We start from the raw sequence: 25,670 nt of genomic DNA, 5'->3' as shown, positions 1-25,670 counted from the left end.
TGGGACTTTTATGGTTTCACATCTTACCTTAAAATCTTTGATCCATTTTGAGTTAATTTTGGTGTATGGCAAAAGACAAGGATCTACTTTCATTCTTTTGCATGTGGCTGTCCAGTTTTCCCAGCACCATTTATCGAAGAGACTTTCCTTTCTCCATTGTATGCTCTTTGGTGCGTTGTATGCTCTTTTGTGAAGTTTAGCTCTTCCTAGATGTGTGGTTTTATTTCTGGGCTTTCAGTTCTGCTCCATTGATCCATGTGTCTGTTTTTGTACCAGTATCATGGTGTTTTTATTATGATAGCTTTGTAGTATATTTTGAAGTCAGGGATTGTGATTCCTCCAGCTTTGTTCTTTCTTCTCAGGATTGCTTTAGCTATTTGGGGTCTTTTCTTGTCCCATAGGAATTTTAGGATTCTTTGTTCTATTTGCATGAAGAATGTCACTGGGATTCTGTTTGGGATTGCAATGAATCTGTAAATTGCTTTAGGCAGTACGGACATTTTAACTATGTTTATTCTTCCAATCCAAGTGCATGGAATATCTTTGCATTTCTTTATGCCATCATCAATTTCCTCCAATAATGTCTTATAGTTTTCATTGTGTAGAGTCTTTCACCTCCTTGGTTAAATTTATTCCTAGATATTTTATTCTTTTTATTGCAATTGTAAATGGGGTTGTATTCTTGAGTTCTCTTTCTGTTAATTTGTGATTAGAGTATAGAAATGCAACTGAATTTGGTAAGTTGATTTTGGACCATGCAACTTTGCTGTAGTTGTTGATTATTTCTAATAGTTTTCCAATGGATTCTTTAGGGTTTTGTATATATAAAATCATGTCATCTGCAAACAGCGAGAGTTTCACTTCTTCATTGCCTATTTGATTTCCTTTTATTCCTTTTCCTTGCATAATTGCTCTAAAACCTCCAGTACTATGTTGAATATGAGTGGCGAGAGTGGGCAACCTTGTCTTGTTCCTGTTCTCAGAGGGGATGGCTTTCAGTTTTTCCCCATTGAGTGTGATGTTGGCTGTGGGTTTGTCATATATGGCCTTTATTACGTCGAGGTACTTTCCTTCTATAACCATTTTATTGAGAGTTTTTATCATAAATGGGTGTTGTATCTTGTCAAATGCTTTCTCTGCATCTATTGAGACGATCATGTGATTTTATTCTTCGTTTTGTTGATGTGGTGTATCACGTTGATTGATTTGTGGGTATTGAACCATCCCTCTGTCCCTGGTGTAAATCTCACTTGGTTATGATATGTCATCTTTTTAATGTATTGCTATATTCAGTTTGCCAATATTTTGTTGAGGATTTTTGCATCTGTGTTCATCAGTGATATTGGCCTATAATTTTCCTTCCTTGTGTTGTCCTTGTCTGGCTTCAGGAGCAGGCTGATACTGGCCTCACAGAATGAGTTACGAAGCATTCCATCATCTTTAACTTTTTGGAATAGTTTGAGAAGGATAGGTATTAAATCTTTGAATGTTTGGTAAAATTCCCGGGAGAAGCCATCTGGTCTTGGACTTTTGTTTTGGGGGATGTTTTTCATTACTCTTTCAATCTCTTTCCTTGTGATTGGTCTATTCAGATTCTGTATTTCTTGAGAATCTGTTTTGGTTTTGGGAGGCTGTATGAGTCTAAGAGTTTATCCATTTCTTCTAGATTGTCCACTTTGTTGGCATATAGCTTTTCATAGTATTCTCTTATAATCCTTTGTATTTCTGTGGTATCCATTGTAATTTCTCCTCTTTCATTTCATTTTTTTGTGTGTGTGTGAGGAAGATCAGCCCTGAGCTAACATCCATGCTAATCCTCCTCTTTTTGCTGTGGAAGACCGGTTCTGAGCTAACATCTATTGCCAATCCTCCTCCTTTTTTTCCCCAAAGCCCCAGTAGATAGTTGTATGTCATAGCTGCACATCCTTCTAGTTGCTGTATGTGGGATGCGGCCTCAGCATGGCCGGAGAAGCGGTGCATTGGTGCGCGCCCGGGATCCGAACCCGGGCCGCCAGTAGCGGAGTGCGCGCACTTAACCACTAAAGCACGGGGCCAGCCCTCTCCTCTTTCATTTCTAGTTTTATTTATTTGAGCCTTCTCTCTTTTTTTCTTAGTGAGTCTGGCTAACAGTTTGTCAATTTTTTTTATCTTCTCAAAGATCCAGCTCTCATTTTCATTATAGTACTGTTTCATTAGTTATTGATTATTATTATTATATTATTATTATTATTTATTGTTAGTTTTATTATTACTGGCTTTTTTGTTTCAATTTCATTTGTTCCTGCTCTAATTTTTATTATTTCTCTCCTTCTGTTGACTTTGGGTGTTGTTTGTTCTTCTCCTATTAGTTCCGTTAGATGTAGTTTAAGATTGCTTATTTGAGATTTTTCTTGTTTGTTAAGGTGGGCCTGTATTGCTATCAATTTACCTCTTAGGAACGCTTTTGCTGCATCTCATATGAGTTGGTATGATGTATTTTCATTTTCATTTGTCTCCAGATATTTTTTGATTTCTTCTTCATTTTCTTCATTGATCCATTGGTTGTTCGGTAGCATGTTGTTTAGTCTCCATATATTTGTCACTATCCCAGTTTTTTCTTATACTTGATTTCTAGTTTCATAGCATAGTGGTCACAAAAAATGCTTGATATTATTTCTATCTTCTTAAATTTATTGTGGCTTGCCTTGTTTCCCAACATGTGTTCTATCCTTGAGAACGTTCCATGTGCACTTGAGAAGAATGTATTGGGATGGAATGTTCTCTGTATATCTATTAAGTCTGTCTGGTCTAGTTTTTCAGTTAATTCTTCTATTTCCTTGTTGACTTTCTGTCTGGATGATCTATCCATTGATGTAAATGGAGTGTTAAGGTCTCCTACTATTATTGTGTTGCTGTTAATTTCTCCTTTTAGGTCTGCTAATAGTTGCTTTATGTACTTGGGTGCTCCTATGTTGGGTGCATATATATTTATAAGTGTTATGTCTTCTTGGTGGAGTGTCCCTTTTATCATTATATACTGCCCCTCTTTGTCTCTCATTGTCTTTTTTATCTTGAAGTCTACTTTGTCTCATATAAGTGTGGCAACACCTACTTTCTTTTGTTTACCATTAGCTTGGAGTATCGTCTTCCATCCCTTCACTTTGAATTTGTGTTTGTCTTTAGAGCTGAGATGTGCTTCCTGGAGGCAGCATATTATTAGATCTTGTTTTTCAATCCATCCAGCCACTCTGTCTTTTGATTGGAAAATTCAGTCCATTTATATTTAGAGTGATTATTGATATATGAGGGCTTAATGCTGCCATTTTATCACTTGTTTCTCATTCGTCATTTCCCTTGTTTCTTGTCCCAGGTATATCTGACTTCCTGTTCAGTTTGGTGTTTCCGTATGATGGTTTTCTCTTTATTTATCATTTGTGTCTCTGTTCTGATTTTTTGTTTAGTGGTTACCATGAGGCTTGTATGAAAGATCTCATAGATGAGATAGTCCGTTTTCTGATAGCCTCTTTTTCCTTAGTCTAAGCAGGTTCCATCCCTTTCCTCTTCCCTAAGTTGTTGTCATAGCTTATTCTGTTTTGTGTTGTGAATTCATGAGGAAAATGAAGTGATTATAGTTATTTTTGATGCTTTCTTTCCCTTCATCTTTAATGTTATAATTAATTGTTTGTTAACCTGTTTTGATAGAGAGCTGCAATTTTCTGATTTTTGTCTGTTTATTTATCTCCTTGCTCAAGGCTTTGTACACCCTTTCTTTGTTTTTCAGGTATAAGCCCCTTCTTGACCATTTCTTATATGGGGAGGTCTTGTGATGATGAACTCCCTCAGCTTTTGTTTATCTGGGAAAGTTTTTATTTCTCCCTTTCATATGAAGGATAGTTTCACTGAATAGAGTATTCTTTGCTGAAAGTTTTTGTGTTTCAGAATTTTGAATATATCGTTCCATTCTCTCCTATCCTTTAAGGTTTCTGCTGAGAAATTCGCTGAGAGCCTGACAGGGGCTCCTTTCTAGGTTATTTTCTTCTGCCTCGCTGCCCTTAATATTTTTTGTTTGTCATTGACTTTTGCCAGTTTTACTAATATATGCCTTGGAGAAGGTCTTTTTACATTGATGTAATTAGGAGTTCTGTTAGCTTCGTTTACATGTAATTCCAGTTCCTTCTCCAGGTTTGGGAAGTTCTCAGCTATTATTTCTTTGATGAAGCTCTCTGCTCCTTTCTCCTTCTCTTTTCCCTCTGGGATACCTATAATCCAAATTGAGTCGGATATTTCTTGGAGAATTTCTTCATTTCTTTTTAGTCTTTGTTCTCTCTCCTCCTCCATCTGAGGCATGTCTATATTTCTGTCCTCTAAATTACTAATTCTCTGTTCCATAATATCAACTCTATTTTTTATTGACTCCAGATTTTCCTCTATCTCATTCATTGTGTTTTGATCTCTAAGGTTTGTTGTTGGGTTTTTTTTTTATAGTTTCAATCTGTTTTGTGAAGAATTCCTTCTGTTCATTAATTTTATTCCTGAGATCCTTAAACTGTCTTTCTGAGATTTCTTATAACTTGTTGAGTTTCTTTATGATAGCTATTTTGCATTCTCTGTCATTTAGATTGTAAATTTATGTGACTTCAGATTTGGTTTCTGGGTGTTTGACATTTTCCTTTGGGTCTGGAGTGTTAATATACCACTTCATGATATTGGATGGGGTAGACTTGTGCTGTCGCATAGTGGTCATATCTGGTCACAGATTCCACCTGCCACCACTGTGGGGGCAGGAACTGTGTCTTCTGAGCCCTCTGTGACCCCTGTCAGATGTACTTGTCCGTTGAAAGCTCTGCTGACAAGCCCCATCTGCATTTGCCTGCTGGCTGCTGCTTCTGCACTCACGAATGTGCAGGTGCTCTGGTAGGGATCCCCTGTGCTGGGTGATCAGCAGAGCTGGTTCACCAGGTCAGGGGGTTAGGTGCTTTCTTTCGTGTGTGCGATTGCATGCGCCCCTGCTCTGCACTCACGGTCTGCCAGTTTGGGCAGCTTGGCTTGGTGGGGGCGCCCCCACGATTATTTAGCTGCCTCACTGTGGAGCATTCCCACGGGCTGGGATGCAATTCCGAGAGCAGAAGCATTCCTGCAGAGGGCTGCCTCCTCCCCCTTCTCCTCTCAGGGTCATGTGCTGGCTGCCAGCAAGATCCTGTGCCTAGATTGCTGCCACTTGGGTTGGGAGAGGAGATCCCTACCTCCGGGGGGGTCCAGCACCCCCACCTTCAGACGCATGGCTGCATGGGTCTGTCAGACATCTGTTGTGTTGTGCGAGTGTCCTCTGTTGGTATATGAGTGTCCTTTTTGTTGTATCTTAGGAGGCAGAGACTAAGGGAAGAGCTCACTCTGCCATGATGCTGATGTCTGAAGTCTGTTTTTTAGGTGTGGTTTTAATGGTTGTCATCACTAGGCTGAGTGACCATCCTGGTTTGTCTGGAATTGAGAGGTCCCCCAGGTGTGGGACTTCAGTGCTGTGATCAGGTCAGTCCTGGGCAAACTGGGACAGTCGGTCACTCTAGTCATAGCTTAAAAAAATACATCCCACAGATATATAGAAATAAACTGGGAAATGGTTGTTGGTCAAACTTACTAAATCGTGATACTCATTTTTTGGCATCACCCATCAATTGTGTGAAGGCTTTTGTCTGTTTCAGCTGCTGTATTTTCATCTTCTCTGATAACAGTTAGTTTTTCTTTGGAACTAATCAAAAGTATTACATATTTATATTTCCAAAAATGAGTTCAAAGCTGACTGAAACGATTCATTTGGAAGGTTTTAAAATTGGGAAACTTTGTTCCCCAATTTTCGAGTGTATAATTATTAAGAGTTTTTATAGGGGGCATACATTGTTTATGGCCTCAAACTTATGTAAATGAAACATGTTTCTGGATAGCTGTTAACAAAAGCTCTTTACTACTGTGAGATTCTTTCAAAAAAGAAGTTATTCTCTTAGTCTGTGTTAAATGGTCAACTTTCCTTCAAGAGTTGCTGCAAGAGTGTGCCGGATGCATTGCTTGCCCCCTGGAGAGAAGCTCTACCCTCCTCTTATTGGTTGCTTGTGTTGTTCCTCCTATTCAGTCTGTGGTTTCCTCTTTTTTTTATTTTTTTGTGAGGAAGATCAGCCCTGAGCTAACATCCATGCTAATCCTCCTCTTTTTGCTGAGGAAGACTGGCTCTGAGCTAACATCTATTGCCAATCCTCCTCCTTTTTTTTCCCCAAAGCCCCAGTAGATAGTTGTATGTCGTAGTTGCACATCCTTCTAGTTGCTGTATGTGGGATGCAGCCTCAGCATGGCCGGAGAAGCGGTGCGTCAGTGCGCACCCCGGATCCGAACTGGGGCCGCCAGTAGCGGAGCGTGCGCACTTAACTGCTAAGCCACGGGGCTGGCCCAGTCTGTGGTTTCTTTGTAGGAATCATTGAAGTCATTTGTCCATTCTATGAAGGTCAATTTGGCTAAAATTAGATAATTTTGTCTTCACTGAACCTTGTAAGCTGTAGTAGATCCTGGTATGCTGCGAGCAAAGGTAGGATGGAGGGCCTGGCTCTGGTGTGGGACGTGCCCCTTCCATCAGCCTGCCCGTCGCATGACTAACAGACCCAGGGATCCTGTCAGGGAGGTACCCTTGTCAACTTGAGTATTAACTGTTATTGTACCTTACTTTTTCTCATATTCTAGCCCACGAAGAATTAAGATGGTAGTAAAGGACCACATCTGAACGGTTCGTGGTGTGCCCCTCTTGGGGTTTGCACACCCACCCGAAGGGCAGTGGCTGCTTTGTTTATAGTGCTTTTCATGGCTTGGCTTCCTGCACACAGAAAAGTTAGTTTTCAGTGTTTCAAACAATTATGCAAAAATGTGGTCTAACCACGTTTTCTGTGTTCTAGGAGCAAGCTGAAGAGGAAAAGAAGCCCAGGGATGGGGCAGTTCCTTTGAGTCACGGTAATTATTACCACCCTTTAACCTTCAGTTCACGGTGAACAACTTTTAAATGAAATTTTTATTAGATAGCTTTAGTTGTTTTAGGTTTGTTAATTCAAGTCTGTAATAACAGTATCATTTATTGATAGTGAATTACATACTCTTCTTTAGGCTTTAGCAGTGTCATCGAAGATTTTCAAATATATATATGAAGAAAAAGTCTGAAGCTCTTATCTCATTTATTTGCCTTTTAAAAATGCTTTAAGTAAAACAACTTCTGATTTTTAATCTTTCCCCATGAACAAGAAACTAAGAGATGCTACTTGGTTTATTTATGATTCTTTGCTTCAGCTTTTCTCAGATTGGTTTTATCTTCTAGTGATTGCATTTGTGCTCTTCTGTTGAAATCAAGTTTTAGAGGAGATTGTACATTTTCTCTAGGATGAATATCCCTTATTATGGTTATTAATACGTCAAGAGGTTTTATATAACAGTTTTTTGATATTCATCTAATTCTCTGATGCTTTAAATTCAAAATTTGCCGTTTCCTTGGAATATATATTCCATATATTTTGTGATTATTGCTATATGAGTAGACAGCTGTTATTAAATTTTCTATAAAATGTATTTGAATGTGCAGTAACATTTGTGCTATTCTTCATGAGAAGGAAGCTTATAAATTTGATAATTCTTTCCTAAGGAACTTTTAAAGTACCTTAAGTATTTGTTCAGTAAGTTCTTTTTTTCCAATAATGGAAACAACTAAAAATACTTTGAAAAAATGACAAACAAGAATTGAGGTTTTTAAAGACCAGTCTATAATGCTTAGTCTTGGGACACAATATGGAAAATTTGTGATCTTCTACCTAAATGATTTTTAAAATAAAAGTTGTTTTCTATTCTAAGCAAAATTTGCTGCTTTAAATTTCTTTTCTTCTCTTGCTGTCACCCCAGTCCCATCATGTTCTTTGCTGAAAAAGCAAAATAAAATGCAGTAATTTGATAATTATGTAACGTGATGTTTAGGTCCATTGAAATATTCTTCAGTTATGCAGTGCTGGAATTCTGGAAAGAAATTTGGACTGTACCTGTCCCTAACAGCAGGGTTTTTTTAAACAAATTTTTTCTTCTCAGAAAGAGGTTATGATTTATGATGTGTTGTTTCTCCCCTGCAGCTATATTTTCACACTAACGTAAATTGTTTGAGATTCTTTTATTCCATGGTTGAAGCACTTATTCTAGAAAAAGAAAAGCAGAGTTGGCCAACAATTTAAAATGTTCAGTCCCCAAAGCTAAGATTTTTTTAGTAATTTAGTATTTGTAGTTTCATTATAGCTGAGTATATGTTTCTCTTAAATAGGTTTTCAGTTTTAGTAGAAAGTAACTTTTTGCTGCTGTTCTTCCATCGTCAGACTTGTTTTATAGTTAGTGTTCCATTCTCAAAAGTTTCACCCTGTGGTTTCTTTTTCTCCAAATCTGATATTGTCGCTCTTGCTGTGTTCCCCAGCCCTAGAACACAGCTAAGTGTTTAGAAGAGAGTGAGACTTGGATGGTGTGTCCAGATGCTACAAACTGCTAGTTGAAATAAAAATTGAATTATTTGAGGGGCTTTTGCAGTAATTTATATTTTTACCACTTTTAGTGGGACAAAGGAAACTATTCACTAAATTGCCTATTGTCCTAGTACTATAATGGGAGTTTTCCTCCTATAGTTCCTAGAAATAGTTTAATCTTTTTTGTAGGCTGCTTGCAAAACAAAAGACCTTTAGTCACTTACCTTATGTCTTAATAACAAAAGAAAAACAAAAGCTATGTACACTTAATATTTATATGTGAACAGAAAATTGTATTGAAAGATAAATGCTTAATTGTTAGTAATGATTTTACAATAAGCAAACTATTTCCTTGGAAATCATTACAAAATAATTTACTGAATGACCAATCTGTGCCACTAACATTGACCCCTGTGTTACAGATGATGAAGCTTTGAGAGGCCATTTGACTTATTTAGGGTAAATTTGACTAGTTCGTGGTGGATCCAGGGTTTGAAACCACATCTAGCAGGTTCTAAAACCTATGTGCTTTCTACTTTCCTGTGTTCTTCTACTTTAACATTCTCCCTTCTTTGTAGCTATTGAGACAAAGGTAGAGAAAACTGAGATCTCGCTTAGAAATGAGATGGGAAAAGTAACTGCTAATAATTAAAGCATTAATGGTATCTAATATAGCCCTCTGTGTCCTTGGGGACGGGCTGAACTAGATTTTTCTTGACATAGTCATGCCCTGGGATTAATTTTTTTCGTTCTTTTGGAAACTCTCTGAGCTTTATTATTCCTGGTGATTCAAAAAATTTAACAACTGTCTTAGATACCCCTAAGAGAAGACTTGTCTCAGTAAGTATTATTTATTAATAATTATATATGATTGAAGTTATAGAATTAGTATTATCAATCACTTTGTAATCCCAGACCTCTATACTTGAAGTCTCCAAAAAAACCACAACTGATTTCTTCAGTTCAACAAATGATCTGGCTTTTCCCCTTCTAAATTTTAAGTGCTATTTTTAACTAATGATAATATTTGTTTGGTTGAGTGTTTGGTTGAGGTCTTTGTCAACATAAAAACAGTAAAGGAAATTATGAAGGAAAGTGAGATGTAGACACATCCAAATTAAACTCTGTCCAACAAAGAACATCATAATAACAAAGTGGAAATAACAAACTAGCAAATATTTGCCATAACTACGGCTGACAGAAGGTCCACAGTGCATAAAGGAATTAGAAAAAATACTCAGATACAGTAAGATCTCAGTGCAAAACAGGCAAAGGGCATGAGCAAGTAATTCATGGAAGAGAAAATAAAAGTGGCTAAAAAATAATATGTTAAATATATTTAGTCTTACTAGAAAGCAAAGAATATATGTTTATTTTTTGGAAATAATCTAAATATCCAATGAATTAGGAATAGGTAAAACATCATGGTACAATTATGTGTAGACAACTGCGCAGTCACTTAAATGCTTTTGAAGAACTTAAATTACATAAAAGGGAAAGCTTATGATAAAATACTAAGGAACAAAACCTCAGGGGATTAGTCTTAATGATGGTTTAAAAAAATCAGATATCTGTAAATAGAAGGAAAGATGTTAACAATTGTTTTCTCTAAGTTGTGAGATAAAAAGTATGTTTTCTATATTTTCCAAGTATTTTTTTACAGTTAGTATGTAATCATGTTACAGTCAGACAAATATGAAAAAATAAATTCAGAGGCTCTTGAACATTAAAAACTTCAATTTATGGGGCTGGCCCAGTGACGTAGCAGTTAAGTTTGCACGCTCCGCTTCCACTGCCCGGGGTATGAGGGTCCGGATCCCAGGTGTGGACCTATGCACCGCTCATCAAGCCACGCTGTGGCGGCGTCCCATATAAAGTAGAGGAAGATGGGCACAGATGTTAGCCCAGGGCCAGTCTTCCTCAGCAAAAAGAGGAGGGTTGGCAACAGATGTTAGCTCAGGGCTGATCTTCTTCACTACAAAACAAAACTTCAATTTGTGGAATGGAGGGCATTGTTGGAATATCTGTTCTTAGATTTTTTTTCTTTTTTTGTAAGTAAACTTTTTATTTTGGAATAATTTTAGATTTAGAGAAAAGTTGCAAACATAGGACAGAGATAGTCCTGTATGGCCTTCACTCAGTTTCTGCCAACATTAATATCTTATATGACCACAGGACATTTGTCAGAACTAAGAAATTAACATTGGCATATCACTATTCACTAAACTGCAGACTTTATTCAAATTTCACTAGTTTTTCTAGTAATGTCCTTTTTCTCTTCCAAGATCCAGTTCAGAATATCAGTTTGCATTTCATTGCATGTAGACTTCCTTTACCACAGAGTCTCTCATCTTATTCTCTCATGGCCAGAGGTCGCCCATAGCATCCAGGTTTCTTGAGAGCTGCGCTGTTTCCTCCCTTGCCATCACCTCCTCCTGTCTCCACCAGCTGCCGTCTGCACTCAGTCACCCCTGACACTGTTCTTGCTTAACTCGCCAGTGCCTCATGGCTAGTCACTAAGTTTGTTGTTTAGATGGATCCAAGGACCTCTCAAATCAGCGGAAGCTTTCGTGCTCTTGTTTTTCTTACTCTTTAGGTTTCACTTAGACATTAACTGAACTCTTCCTTCCCTGACGTTGAGTCTGCTTCTCTGTAGTCCTTCATTCTGTAGCACCATCATTGACCTTTTATCAGTCTAGGATCCTGGAGCGATCCTTGACTCCTTCCTCCCACTTACCCCTGAGCCTAGCCAAACAATTGTTAACTTTTCTCTACTCATCCTTCTTGATATCTCTCAAATAATATCTCCCAACTTAGAGCTGTCCCTAGCCACTTTTCAGTTGTTGGTCAAGTCTTTTTATACCATCTCTTCACCAACTAAAATTTATCTGAAATTCTGGTACTAGAGTGCCTTGTATCCTTTCTCTAGAATATCATTAGATGCCATCACCAGCGGGCACTTGCCCTGTTTTGCTCCAGCTGAACAGAACGTGCAGTCTAGACCTTGCTGTATGAACAATTGTTTCTTCTGCCTGGAGGGCTCTTCTTCTGGCCTTATCCAGATGGCTGTCTCCTTCAAAACCAGATTATCTTCTCTACTTTCCTTATTTTGTATTTTTCTCTCTATTCTGTTTTCTCTCAGCATTTCCTAGGACATTTAGTTTTTTAAAAATTCAGTTATATAATATGCTATATCTCTCACTTAAGTTAGGAATCTTTTAAAAAGGCATATAATCAGGTCCAATCTGGCCAATAGGATCTATTGTTTAGTATACTGAAGTAATAATTTACTAAAGCTCTGAAGTATTAATTAGCTAAATGGCCTGAAGAAGAATTAACACAGCTGCCAAAAGTGCTTAACTTACTTTCAAGGAGTAGTTTCTGTACTGGGGGATATGGCTTATTAAGTGATTGTAAAAGATTCAAAGATGACCCCTTGAGCATTATCCCTGGAGTCTTTTGTTAGAGTATCTAGATTCCTTCCTGGGTGTAATGACAGAAGTACTTTCTTGCAAAATAATTATATGTCAATGGAACTAATTTCTGCATATTTTAAACTTTCTGGGAGATCTGTTCATTCCCACCAAGATAATTCCTTCCTAAGAATGGATATCAACATCAGAAAAATGGAAAACCAAATTGATTTTAGTTTAGTCAATTCTTACTATTATGGATGACATTTACTATCATTAAATGCACAGTAAAATATTTAGGCATTTGGATATTTTTTACCTAAAGAATTATATTTTCATTGAGCTGTGAAACTCACTAGAGGATAAGCAGGGAAATTCCTTCTAAGTAGTGAACTTTTTGTGGGAGGAACTTCAATAATTGAAGCATCCACATGCACTTTAACAAAAATACTACTCTGTAACAAGTAGTTTCAGCATGTTTTTTTTTTCCTTTGGTGAGGAAGACTGGCCCTGAGCTAACATCTGTTGCCAATTCTCCTCTTTTTGCTGAGGAAGAGTAGCTCTGAGCTAACATCTGTGCCCATCTTCCTCCATTTTGTGTGTGGGATGCTGCCACAGCATGGCTTGATGAGCAGTGCGTCAGTTGCACCTGGGATTCCAACCTGCAAACCCCGGGCCACTGAAGCGGAGTGCTCGAACTTAACCACTACACCACCGGGCCGGCCCCTATAACAAGTAGTTTTAGCATATATTTTAAAATAATTTCTTTGTTCTTGATACTGTTTTATAAATGAGCTAATCTTTGAACTTAACTAAGTTGCCATACCTCCCCTGTGGTATTCAGTCATTTCTGGGTGGATTAGCGGTGGTGTGAATATCTACTCTCACAAAGGAAGGAAGCATGTTTGTTTTCTTCCTGGAGTCAGTCACTAGATGATATCAATGAATAAAACTGAATAAAGCACAAAGACAGGGCAAAGGCCTGTATCCACGAAGCCTGTTTATAGAGAGTTTGTGTGGGCCGTGTTGAGTTCTCTAATATACGAAAGCAGGCATCATATTAAAATTTTACCTCATGAAAGAACTTCCTGAGAAGCCTTCAGATTATTTATGCTTTCAGTCTGTCCTGCAGAAGAGCCTCTGCTGCATCTGTCCTGAAGGGTCCTGGTGGATAGTAAGAGTGTTGAACTCTGGAAACGGGACTGAGCACCCTGGCTGTTAGATTGATTTAGCAAAACAGAAGGTTGCAGAGCAGCACTCAGTTCCGGTGGAGATGACGGTGAAGACTTCAAGCCGTGTGGGCCTCGCAGTTCTGAGGAGGGCCCGGGGGAGGCCAGCCACCCGCTCCTGCCGAGCAGAAAATCCCGTGGTCCTCTGCTCCTGTGTGCAGGTCCTCTCCTTCTGCAGTTCTTCCTCGGTCTCGCCCTAAAATCAGAGACTTCTGTTTCATTTTGAGATTGAACCAAAGGATTGATTCCACTAATGTGCTTTGCTCTTTTGAAGCCTGTTGGCTTTTTGTTCAGCATAGTTGCCTTTCGCTACTGAGATGAAAGCTGCTACTGTGGGGACATTTTAGTATTCGTTTTCACCTAAACTGTTTCACGTGAATATTGTATTTGGACTGTGGGCTTATTTGCTGACATGCCTATTTTTAATGATGCTCCATCTTCCTGTGCTCTCTTAGCACTGTAGACTGAAAGCATTCTTCTGTTCTTAAATACATTTTTAAAAATTTGAAGCCACAGTCACGCGTCACTTAACGACAGAGATAGTCCCATTTCTGATGCTACCTTTGATCTCTTAAGGCTGTGTCTGCCAAGTTTCTCCACTGCAGAGTTACAATTTGTCCTTTGGAATTAATAAGTGTTTTACAGAGAGGTAATTAGAAGCCATAAATATCCTATTTTTCACCAAACTTTCTACTTATTTATTTCAATATGAACTTATGGCTCCTTATTTTATTCATTGGATTTTAATCAATTTCTGTCATTATTTTAGTGCTCAAATTGACCCTACTTTGGCCCGTAGGAGCCCCTTGAAGTTGGTTTTGGTGTCTTTTGGATGTGCCTCTATTGTTCTTTGAACACTTCCGTATTTTCTGGCACAAGCTGTTTTAGGCTTGTCTTATGCTCCCCCGGCCCCAGACCTTGATTCAGTAATTTCTCCAAGAGCTCTGGCCTTTCATAATTGGGTCAAGTGTGCTTGTCGCTCTTAGGTTGCAGTTGCTCCTGGGCCCTCTCAGTAGACAGAGCTAAGGAATGTCTGTCTGTGTGTTTATACACACACACATACATACCGACAAATTTATACACTGGGTATGTATACACACACATACTTTATATCACCATTTATTTATATATATATCAATCTGTTTCTGTATATTGAGATCCATGAGTTCACAGTGATACCTCCAATTCCAGTCTGATCCCCCAGGATTCACTCTAGTTTTCCCCCCTTATATATTTGAATCTCTGTCTTCGACAGTGAGAAATGTGGCTACCGTTAGCCTCAGTATATTTGTTTATTTGCTCCATCCCCCTCTATATAATCATCCTCTCGCTGCTGTTGCTGACCCCTCCCTGGCGCGTATGTCCACCTGGTCCCACTGGGGCCCGACCATCCTGGGCGGCCTCCCCCTGGCTGCCATCCTCGAGCTCGTTTTCTCTGACACCCCACACCAGGCCTTCCTTCCTCTCCCTAACTCAGCTTTGATGCTCTGCACCAGGCTGCCCGCCCAGGAGGTGCCCCCCTTGCCCCGTTAGGCTTCTGACTCGGCACTCTGCGTCACTCTCCGCAGCACCTTGTTTAGGACTCATCCACTCCCTGTTCCATGCCATTCTAGCCCTCCCGGGCGGATGGTTATCGTTCTCTGTGCAGGACTCCCCAACACGTGGATATTTTCCTCCTCGCCCTCCCACCTGGATGCCTACCTTGTTCTGCCCCACATAATGGCTTTAGAATGGAATTGTTCAGAAGGGGAAGGGAGGGAAAGAGAAGGGGATGGAAAAGGCCAGAAGATAAGGAAGAACATGATACTGTTCTTGAAGAGGAGAACAGAAGAAAATGAGGAGGGTCTGAAGGGGAACAAAGGCCGGGTGGTGAGGAGTTTGAGTGTGGGGTCCCGCTGAGGTGTCCCAGCTGTCTGTTCTTCCCTTCAGGGTGAGGGCACGGGTCAGTGGTCGAGGTGAGGCTCCTCTGCATCAGGGTCACGACGCTGTCAGGAGTCCTCCGACAGGGTCCGCCTTTCTGCGCAGGCGCTCTCTCCTCTCGTGGTCCACTTCAGACCTGGATTCAACCGTGAGCTCGCGTTCTTCTCCCAGGCCCTCGTGCTGACCTCCCTCCGTTGCATTTCGACACAAACCCCAAAGTTGTGAGGCTCAGGGGAAAGGTACGTATGACAGTGTGTTTTGAGTCTTGATGCCCGGGATCAGTGTGGGTCTGAGACAGGCCTCCAGAGAAAGCCCGTGGATTTCCCTTAAAAGCCAGAAAGAGATGGGGATTGGTGATCTATTCCTGCTGCTTTGCTAAAGTTAGTAGCTGTTTTACTGCTTAAGTGCACAGTTGTGTTTGTATGGAGGCTCACTCTATAGAACAGATAAATTCCTTAGAAATTCACTCGGAATGTTCACGACTGCAATCTTATTTTTCTACTAATTTCCGTATGCATAAGTCCTCTAATACAGCATCTGATTTGCAGTGAAGACGTTATAGGGCAACATACAGAAGCTTCCCTAACGTTCAGGCCGGATGTGTGGAGGCAGGTGGACATAGACGGGTAGCCTGGGCCGTGGTATTCGGCTGTGGTTTGTCTTGATCCCAGGGTAAATGTCATCTTTTGGAAGTCCAAACTTAGTTATTCTTTTGATATGTGAAAGGAAGTATAGAGTGTGTGCTTACAATCAAACAGACCTTGTTTGAATATTGGTTTTGCCACTTAACTGGATGTGTGACTTCCAACAAGTTATTTAACTTCTCTAAGCCTCAGTTTTCTTGCTTGTGGGTTGGGAATAATAGGTATCTCTTACTCCATAAAGTTGTCAGAATTAAATGAGAAAATGTTTATAATGTGTTTGGCTCATGATAGATACTCAACATGATATTTTTCTTGAACAGCTGAAATAAGGAATTTATGTATTGGTTTTTAATAGTTTTTAGGTTCTTTTTGGTATATGTTCTCATATTTTGCTTAGGAGATTATAAAGGACTGTTTTAAAATTATTTACTCTAGAGAATTAACATTAGTTGAAGCATTTTTTAAAAGCATTTTCTTCCCTTACATAACTGGAAGCAGCATAATATGTTTCTCACAAGCCTTTACTAAAAGACTCTTTGGGATGTAGCTTTGTGTAGAAAATAATTTGTAAAAGCACTCTAAGTGAAAATAGAAGATTATTGCCAATATTTTCTGACTGTTCTGATGAAAATGAAAAGCATAGGAAAATGATAGTGGCATGCGTTTCATCTTCAGTAAGCTGAGCAGAGTTAAAAGATATAGGGTTATAAAAGTGTGCAAACTTTTGGAAAAGTTGATAAATGTTTACATTATTTTGGGATAAAAGGGATCTTATATTTGATTTAAGGTCATTCTCTTCTTAACAAAGCCTGTACCCAATGGTCCTGGAGAGATGAAGATGCTCCCTAGTTTGGGTGACTGGCCTGCCCTCAGGTGCCCAAGCTGAGCCTGGGTAGCCATCTCGACACCTTATTTTTATTTTTTATTTTTTGTGAGGAAGATCAGACCTGAGCTAACATCCAATGCCAAGCCTCCTCTTTTTGCTGAGAAAGATTGGCCCTGGGCTAACATCTATGCCCATCTTCCTCTACTTTATGTGGGACACCACCACAGCATGGCTTGATAAGCGGTGCATCGGTGCACGCCCGGGATCCGAACCTGTGAACCCCGGGCCGCCAAAGCGGAGTACGCGCACTTAACCGCTGCACCACCAGGCCGGCCCCTTGACACCTTAATATTTTCACTTCCCATGAGCTGTCTGTCATCAAGGGCTGTGGCTTCTGCTTGTGGAGTATTTCTCCATAGTATTTCTCCTATCTACTCTTTCCTTAACTGTGAGCCCTTATTTTTCTCCCTGACCCTACTGCTGACCTTCTTCCATTGCATTTCAACATAAAGTGCAAAGTTGTGAAGCACAGCCAAATCCACTTGAGTCCAAGCTGTCATGCCTCCCCTGGATGTCACAGCTGATCTCCTCAGACCTACTCTTGAGATGACCTAATCTAGTCTCCAATGCAGCCACATCATTCTTTTCAAAATGCGAGCCTGATCCTGTCAACATCCCCACCTTTGCTTTGCTTAAAACCTTTCAGATGCATTCCATTGCCTGTAAAGTAGGACAGAGGCAAATCCTCACAAGGCCTCTAGCACCTGGCGAATCCAGTCCTCTCCTCTCCTCAGCCTCATCTCTAGCCAGGTGCCTGCTCATCCCTTGTGCTTGGACAGCGCTAGCCTTATTTCAGGTCCTGCCACAGGGCCTCCGTATCTGCTGTGCCTCCTGCCTGGAACGTCCCTCCCTTCTCTCTCCAGGTCCTTCTTTTACCAAATCATAATATACATGTGTTGCTAATGCCTACAGACCGTCAGGTTTTGGCTTTAGTGCTGCTTGTTAGGATAGCTTTCCCTAATCCCCCAGTCTAGGCTCTCAAGGCCCTGTATACTAAGTGTCTATGAAAACACTTAGTATAGTTTATAATTATATTTTGGGTTATTTGCTTCTGCCTTACTAGATTTTAAAGCTTGTGGGTGAGGCCTCCTGTCTGTCTTTGTCCGTTGTTGTGTCCTTAGAGCCTAGCACACGACGGATAAACCTAAGTGATTGTGGAATAAGTGACTAGAGAAAGCAGTTGATGAGGCCGGAAGTTGGTTTGGGCCGATGGAGAAGCACCTTCTTCCCTGTGCGAGGCTGGTTGGGCATCGTACCGTAGTTAATAAAGAGGCTGTGAAGCTTTGCGCAGCCGAGTGATGGCCTCTCTTGTGGAGAGAGAACTCCAGGGAAATCCCTGGAGGAGAGTGGGGGAGAGTGTGGGCAGAAGAGGAATGGAGAGAGATCAGTGTACTGCCAAGAGCTGATGAGATGGGCCTGCTCAGCTGCTACAGAGCCAGGGGTGGCTGAGAGGAAGAGACACATTCAAAGATACTAGGAGGTAGGAGCCGCAGGATTTGGTAAATGACCGACTGCAGGGGCTGGAGGAGGCGTCGTGGGATCTAGTGTGGGTACCGTTCACTGACTTAAGGAACACGAGGATCACATTTGAGGGATAATGCTGGATTTTCATGTGATTGAGGGCCTATGGAACATTCAAAGGGTCTGGATCCGAAGCTGGTGAGAGGGGTCTGAGGGGCAGCTTTGGATTGGGGATCATCAAGTGTGTAGGGAGTAGGAGATCCTGTGAGCCCAGGGAGACCTCTCTAGGGGATCATGTTGAGCGGAAGGCCGAGGATAACCCTTCCTGTGGTGAGAGGGAGAGAGGCCAGCATGGAGCCAAGATGGAGCCCTCAGAAGCGTGGAAGGAGCACTGGGCAGTGAGCACTGTCTGAGTGAGCATGGCATGCTGTTCTCCAGGGGCTCCAGGGCCCGGACAGTGCTCTGTCCGTGCAGTTGGTATCTAGAACGAATCTGTCTCTGTGATAGAAACTTTTTTTCCACTTTTTTTAAGTGGAAACCTTTGTTTTCCACTTAAGCGTGAAGTTATATAAAGGCAGGTTTTATAAGTTTATGACACTGCTATTTTAATTTTGTATATGTTGAAAAGCATTTTACTAAAGGTAACGCTGTGGTTTGCTATTTTCTTTGTACTTTTAGTTATCTGTAGTTGTCTTCACAGTGCTTAGGATCTTAGGAGAAATTATTTTTCTCTGATAGTTTTCATAATTTTTTATAATAGCAATTCTGAATTCAATAGTTCAGAATTTAATTTGACAAAACAGCTGTATTTTACCGATGATTTTTAAAACATACAAAAGATGCTTGGGAATTGAAATCACTTATTTAAATTAGTGCACATTTGTGGCGTATCAGGGTAATGGGGCCGAGAAATAAGACATTTATGCCAAAACTAATCCTGGGGAAATCACTTCTTTCATCTTGAAAATGATTAGCTGATTTATTAGATACCTCCCATCCCTTAAGCTTTATGACTATATTTAAAACTATTTTGGAGAATCAACATCATAAGCTTTCCGTATAAGAATGCTGGGATAACAAAGGGTTTTTGGTGCTGTCTACATGTGCTATTATAAATTAGTTCCCTGAACATCATCTCAAAGATTCAGGAAGATATTAGCTATGGATGCATTCTCTTCGTTGTTCCTTTTATGATTTCTGTATTCTTTCAAGTGAGCCTCAGTTCAAATTAGAGAATACAGTACCTGCTATGTGATAACAATTGTCCTAAGCTAATTTGTTATTTGTGGATTCCTTCTTATTTTTCAGGCAAATTAGATATGATTATTTGGTCCATTTTCACAGTTACTGAGCATTTAGAAACTTTTTCATGATGAGTTTGCATAGTTCACTACATATCAGTACTTAGCATTCCCGACGTGCAGTTCTGTATTAGTTTCCTATAACCATGACTTAGCAGCTCCAGCAGCAGAAATTTATTATCTTATAGTTCTGCAGATTAGAAGTCTGACATGGGTCTCACTGGGCTAAAGTCAAGGTGTGGGCAGGGCTTTATTCTTGCTGGAGGTTCTAAGGGAGGATCTGCTTTCTTGCCTTTTCCAGCTTCTAAGAAGCCGCATGCACTCTCTGGCTCTCGGTCTCTTCCTCCATCTTCAAAGCCAGCAAGGTAGCATCTTTCTGACCCTTCTGTCATAGTCACATCTTCCTGTGACCACAGCCAGGAAAGCTTCTCCACTTTTAAGGGCCCCTGTGATTACATTGGGCCCACCTGGATGATTCAAGATAATCTTGCCATCTTAAGGACTTGAACGTAATCACATCTGCAAATTCTCTTTTGCCATATAAGGTAACATATTCACAGTTTCTAGGGATTAGGCTATGGATATCTTTGGAAGGCCATTTTTCTGCCTGCCACAGGTTCTAAGTTGCAGAATCACTTTGGGCTTCCTTGCAGGAAATGGAAATTATTTTGTACCTATTGCTAAGGGAACGGTGCCATTGTTGAGTTCCTTTAACGCATAGTTTAGGGATTTTTAGACAGCAAGTCTACAGGTACTGCACTTTCTTGTTACATTTATACAACATTATAATTCAAGTCAGGACTAAGGGGCGCTCATTCCAAGAGTCCTAAAGAGCTCAGTGGAGAAGAGGCCAGTGGGGACTAATGGAAACTTCACTGCTGCTTTAAAGGTGCTTTCTAGAAATTTAATTTTAGGAAACTGTTTTAGATGTTTTCACATTGAAATTTTCCTTTGAACAGTGCTAATTTATCTCTCAACTAATAAAAGTACTCTCCTTTCCCCCAGATGGTCTGTTAGTGAGCTGAAATTCAGTGTGCCTTCATGGATTTGAAATTTACCTTCACTGAGAATGATTAGTGTTTTGAGAGGTTGGCAAGCTGTGAGTTTAAGATATGATTTGGGACAGAATTTGTTTTAAACACTTAGTGTCAAGAGAAAAAACAATCTTGAATAATGTTTTAAGTGTGTCCATTAACTGAAGCCAGCAGGGTTATCTTGGATCAAGGGAAGTCTAAGTTCTGACCCACAGAGTGAATTAAGGAAGGTAGCAGTAACAGCTGGAGCTAGGTTATGTCCAACAGATTGCATTAGATGCCTCTAGGTACAGGGAAGAGCAAGGTCAAGGGGATATGTAGTGGATCACTTTATGAAGAGAGTATTGTTATCTCGTACAGAAGAATGTTAATTTGATGATGTACAGGGTGGAATTCATAGGGGAGTATCTTAATATGAACCCATAATTATATGGGTCTTCTTTAAGTAGTCTCGGTGATGAAGATTATTTCCATACAGCTGCCTGCCCCAAATCTATTACACATCAAGGGGGAAATCAGTTAACACTGGGAAGTCTGCACACAAACGTGCTCTTTAAACTTCACCATCACCTGAATATTCTGGTAAAAACTTTGAGATTCCTTAGTTCTTTATTCTCCTCTGGTAATGGGACTGGGCCCACTCGGGAATGCTGATCTGCATTCAGCCTTGTTAATGACCCTTCCTCTGTTTCGCAGTCTCTTCTTGTCGTCATCGCCGTGTTCCACATTCCCCCATCTGACTTGATGTCTCCATTGAGGAGTTGACTCTTTCTTCCTCTTTGCCACCTCCTTCTCTGTCTTCCCTGCCCTCCCTTCTCCTTTCTCCCCTCATCTTCCTTTTCCTCCTCCTTCTTCACTTGCTCTTTCCTGGTGTTATGGTGCGTCAGTCTGTTCTGGTCTGTATGCTTCAGTGCTTTCTCTTTTATCACTTCTTTCTTCTCCACCTTCCATGTAAGTGTTGAGATTCCCCTGTGTTTCAACTATGATTCTCTTCTCATTTCGCACTTTTTCTCTTGGTGAATTCTATCATCTGGATGCCACTCCATTTATTTCTACCTAGCTATAGATTCATATCAGAGCTTCACATCGGAAGTGGACTCCACCTGCTTACCCTTCATCATATCAATTCACACCCTCCCCAATCTTCTTTTCTCTTTGCTCTTGGTCTCTTTTAATGCTGTCACCATTTACCCATTCTCCTAAGTCTGAAACCAGCATATTCCATATACATGTTAGCTTTAATTACTAAATGAGAAAGGAAAACTAAAAATGTGGGAGAAGTTTTTTAAAAAGTGAAAGTTTCCAAAAAAGATACATAGATGGCCAACAGGCACATGAAAGATGTTCAACATCACTAATTATTAGGGAAATGTAAATCAAAACTACAACGAGATATCACCTCACACCCCTCTGATTGGCTATTATTAAAAAGATAAGAAATAATAAGTGTTGGAGAGGATGTGGAGAAAAAGGAACCCTTGTACACTGCTTGTGGGAATGTAAACTGGTCCAGCCACTGTGGAAAACAGTATGGAGAGTTCTCAAAAGATTAAAAATGGAAATTTTGTATGATCCAGTTATTCCACTTCTGAGTATTTATTCAAAGAACAGGAAAACACTAATTTGAAAAGACATATGCACCCGTATGTTCATTGCATCATTATTTACAATAGCTAAGACTTGGAAGCAACCTAAGTGCCCATTGATGGATGAATGGATAAAGAAGATGTGTTGTGTATCTATATGTATACAACAGTATACTACTCAGCCATAGAAGAGATGAAATCTCGCTATTTGCAACAACATGGATGGACTTTGAGGGCATTGTGCTAAGCAAAATAAGTCAGATGGAGAAAGACAATTACTGTATGACTTCACTCATGTGTGGAAGATAAACAAACACGTAGGCGGGGGAGGCAAAAGGGGTAATGGGGCACGTGTATACAGTGATGGATGGCAACTAGACTTTTAGTGGTGTACATGATGCATTCTATACAGAAGTCAAGATATAATGATGTACACCTGAAATTTATATAATGTTATAGACCAACGTGACCTCAATAAAAAAAAAAAAGTAAAAATAAGAGAGAATAATACATGTATCTCTATAGCAACACATTTGAAACTCTGGGGGAACTAGATGAGTTCCTAGCAAACTAATGATTATCAAAATGTACCCAAGAAAAAACTGACCATTTGAATAGGCCATGCAGCAGAAGAGACTGGAAGAGGAGGTCTAGCCAGGATCACAGCTGACTGTTATTCACCTTTAGAAGAACAGATAATTCCAATGATATTCAAACTCTTCTAGGCCATGTAAAAAGATGACAATTTCTTTATGAAGCCAGCATATGAAACCTGAAGAGTGTATTACAAAAAACAAAGCTTTAGAATATAATTGCATATCACATAGTATAAATACAAATATGAAATTCTAAATAAATATTAGCAAATATAATCCAGCAATATATTAGAAAAATGATATCGTATTACCAAGGAGGGTATAATATTCAGTAATGTCAAATTCAGTAGTGAAACAGTTCATTATTATAAAATCTGCCAACATAATTCGTACATCAACAAATAAAAAGGAAAAACCCATATAGTGATTTTTAACACTGAAAAGGCTTTTGATAAAATTTAACTGCCATTCATAGCAAAAATTATTATGTAAAATAGGATTAAATATAAAAAATTATTTACCAAAATGTAGTGGCAAATATACTACAAAACATCAAAACCATTTCAATTAAAATCAGGAAATAGAGATGCCTAATATGATCATTGGTATTCAGTATTGTCTTGCAATTTTAGTGAATGGAATCAAAAACAAAATCAGTTGTATAAACTTTGGAAAGAAGAGATAAAACTATATATTTTTTTGAAGATGATATGATTTTATACCTAGAAAACCCAGGAGAATCTAATTATAAGTTTTTAAAATGAATACAAGAATGTTGAAGTGGTTGGTTAGAGGATAAATATAAAGTCATTAGCTTTTCTGTATGTCAACCATCAGCACCTAAAAATTGAAAAGGGAAAAGTATCGTACCTATAAAAGCAATAAAGTATAAAATATTTAGAATAAATTGAACAAGAAATGTGAAGGACCTGATATGAGGTAACTAGAAAATTCTATTGATGCATATAAATTAATATCTGAACAAATGGAAAGACTTACCACAAAAATGTCCATTCTTCCTAAATTAATATTTAATTCAGTTCCAAATAATCCCAATTGGTTTTCATTTAAATTGGATAAAAGTATTTTATACTGAAATCCCCAATATTCTGGTGATATAGTAATAGACCAAGAATCTGTGAAACAGAATAGAGAAACCGGGAAGAGATGTGAGAATATAATATATTACACATAGGTTAATATACACAGTCAGTGTAGGTAAATCGATTCAGGAGGACAAAGCATAGATTATTTAATAGATTATGCTTGCCAAATTGGACAACTATCTATATAAAAATGAATTCATAGATTAAAGACTTAAATGTTTTTAAAAAAGGTTTTACAAGAATATTTTTAGGAGACAATAAATTCTCTAGAAGCGAGGAAGAACTCAGTCAAGAATAGAAACTGTACTCTATAAGAGAAATGATAGACATATCAAAATCATTGTTTAATCTGAAAAATTTGTTATTTCACTCTTTTTGGAAGATCTTTTCATTGGATGTACAATTCTTACTTGACAGCTTTATGGCTTTCATTGCTTTAAAGATGTCATTTCATTGTCTTCTTGCCTCCATTGTTTCTGGGAAGAAGTCACCATATTTTCAAATTACAGAGCCCCTCTTGCTAATATTACCCAATGCCTTTCTCTGGTTTATTTTCTCCTTAACACTTATTGCCATCTGACATACTATATATTTTGCTTATCTACCTTATCATCTGTCTTCAGACACTAGAATTTATGGTAGATAAAGGTAGGGATTATTGTTAGTTTGTTTCATGCTGTGTCATAAGCTCCTAGCATATAGTAAGCATCCAATTAATATTTGTTGAATGAAAAATGAGAACAGAATGAATTGTCCTCAAGAACAATGTTGATTGTTCTGTCTACTGTGTTCTCATAGCCCTTAGCTTATGTCTCTGTAGTTGGATTTTCCTTGTATAATAGTCATCTGGTTTCCCACTAAGCTGCAAACTCCTTAAGGGCTAAAACTATATCTTTATCTTCTTTGAATCATTAGCACCTAACACAGGGTCTATGTTGTAAAAGACCCTGTGTTCAAACAGTGAGCGTGCCTGGCTTGCATTGGTTTTCTCTGTCTTGTCGTACATGACTCCTCCATCACCCTGATCTCGTGGCTTTTTGAGCTTTTCACTTCTAAAGATTACTATTTCCAATATAATTTCCATGTGCGTACCTGTGAACCTTGTCCTCATCACAGACTATGCTTCCAGCCTTTCTCCTGTTCACCTCTAGAGTTCCTTGGACCAGCACCCATTCCTTGTTTTCTTATAGAAACCATCCTGAAGCTAATCCCATCACCTGTCCTTGATCCCATCTCTTTCTCCAACTTCAGATCTTGGTTTTTTCTTGTGCCTTTAATCAATCTCTGCACTCTAAGTCTCAGATAAAGGCCACTTATGTCCTTCCAGGTACTAAATTCAGTGGTCTTTGTTCAGTCATCATGTTGTTTTACATTTTTATCAAATTTCATAGTGACTGTTTTCTACTTCTTGAAAGTATTTCCTCCCTCATTCATCCTATTTCTCTGGTTGACCCTTCTCCCTATCCTTTACTGATTATTTTTATTCTGCCTACATCTTAAATTCTCCAGTTCCCTAGGATCTCTTCTTGGCCCTGCCTGCTTCGTGCTCTGCATATACTCCCTGAGAATCTCCTCTGCTTTAACCTCCGGAAGCACTGATGGCCAGTAAATCCAAGTTCCGAGTCCAGACCTTTCTCCTGAAAAATCTGTTTTTAATACCTCTTAGATAGTTTATCCTAAATATACTTTAGATTTCAGAGATTCAGCATCTCTGAAAATGTATTCATCTTGTTCTCTGAGCCTGCTCCTCTAGTTTTGTCTTGCTTAGTGGCTGGCACAATCATCATGTCAGTCTCTTGGGCTAGCAATGTCCAAGTCCTCCCTTTCTCATCTCATTGATTGTCCAGTTTTGTCAAGTCCCATTCAGATATGTCTCTGAATTCTTTCTGCTCCTCTCAATCCTCACAGCAGCTATCTCAAGTCAAAACCTCATGGTCTCATGCCTGCTTGTTTAAACAGCCTCTTTTCTGATGTCTCCGTTATATCCTCCCTTCTT

General features: G+C 39.2%; 1 protein-coding gene across 1 annotated transcript in view; it reads left to right on the top strand.

The window, feature by feature from the left end:
* Window positions 1-6,555: 6,555 nt before the first annotated feature.
* Window positions 6,556-25,670, top strand: part of L3MBTL4 (L3MBTL histone methyl-lysine binding protein 4) — a 342,274-nt gene continuing 323,159 nt past the window's right edge. Inside the window, 2 exon segments of the mRNA XM_058556539.1 lie at window positions 6,556-6,575; window positions 6,925-6,966. Of these exon segments, the coding sequence (XP_058412522.1) occupies window positions 6,556-6,575; window positions 6,925-6,966 (62 nt within the window).

The sequence above is a fragment of the Diceros bicornis genome, chromosome 16 (genome assembly GCF_020826845.1).
Source record: "Diceros bicornis minor isolate mBicDic1 chromosome 16, mDicBic1.mat.cur, whole genome shotgun sequence".
NCBI classification, from domain to species: Eukaryota; Metazoa; Chordata; class Mammalia; order Perissodactyla; family Rhinocerotidae; genus Diceros; species Diceros bicornis.
The sequence above is the reverse complement of the archived record's forward strand: the minus strand, read 5'-3'. Positions and strand labels throughout refer to the sequence as shown.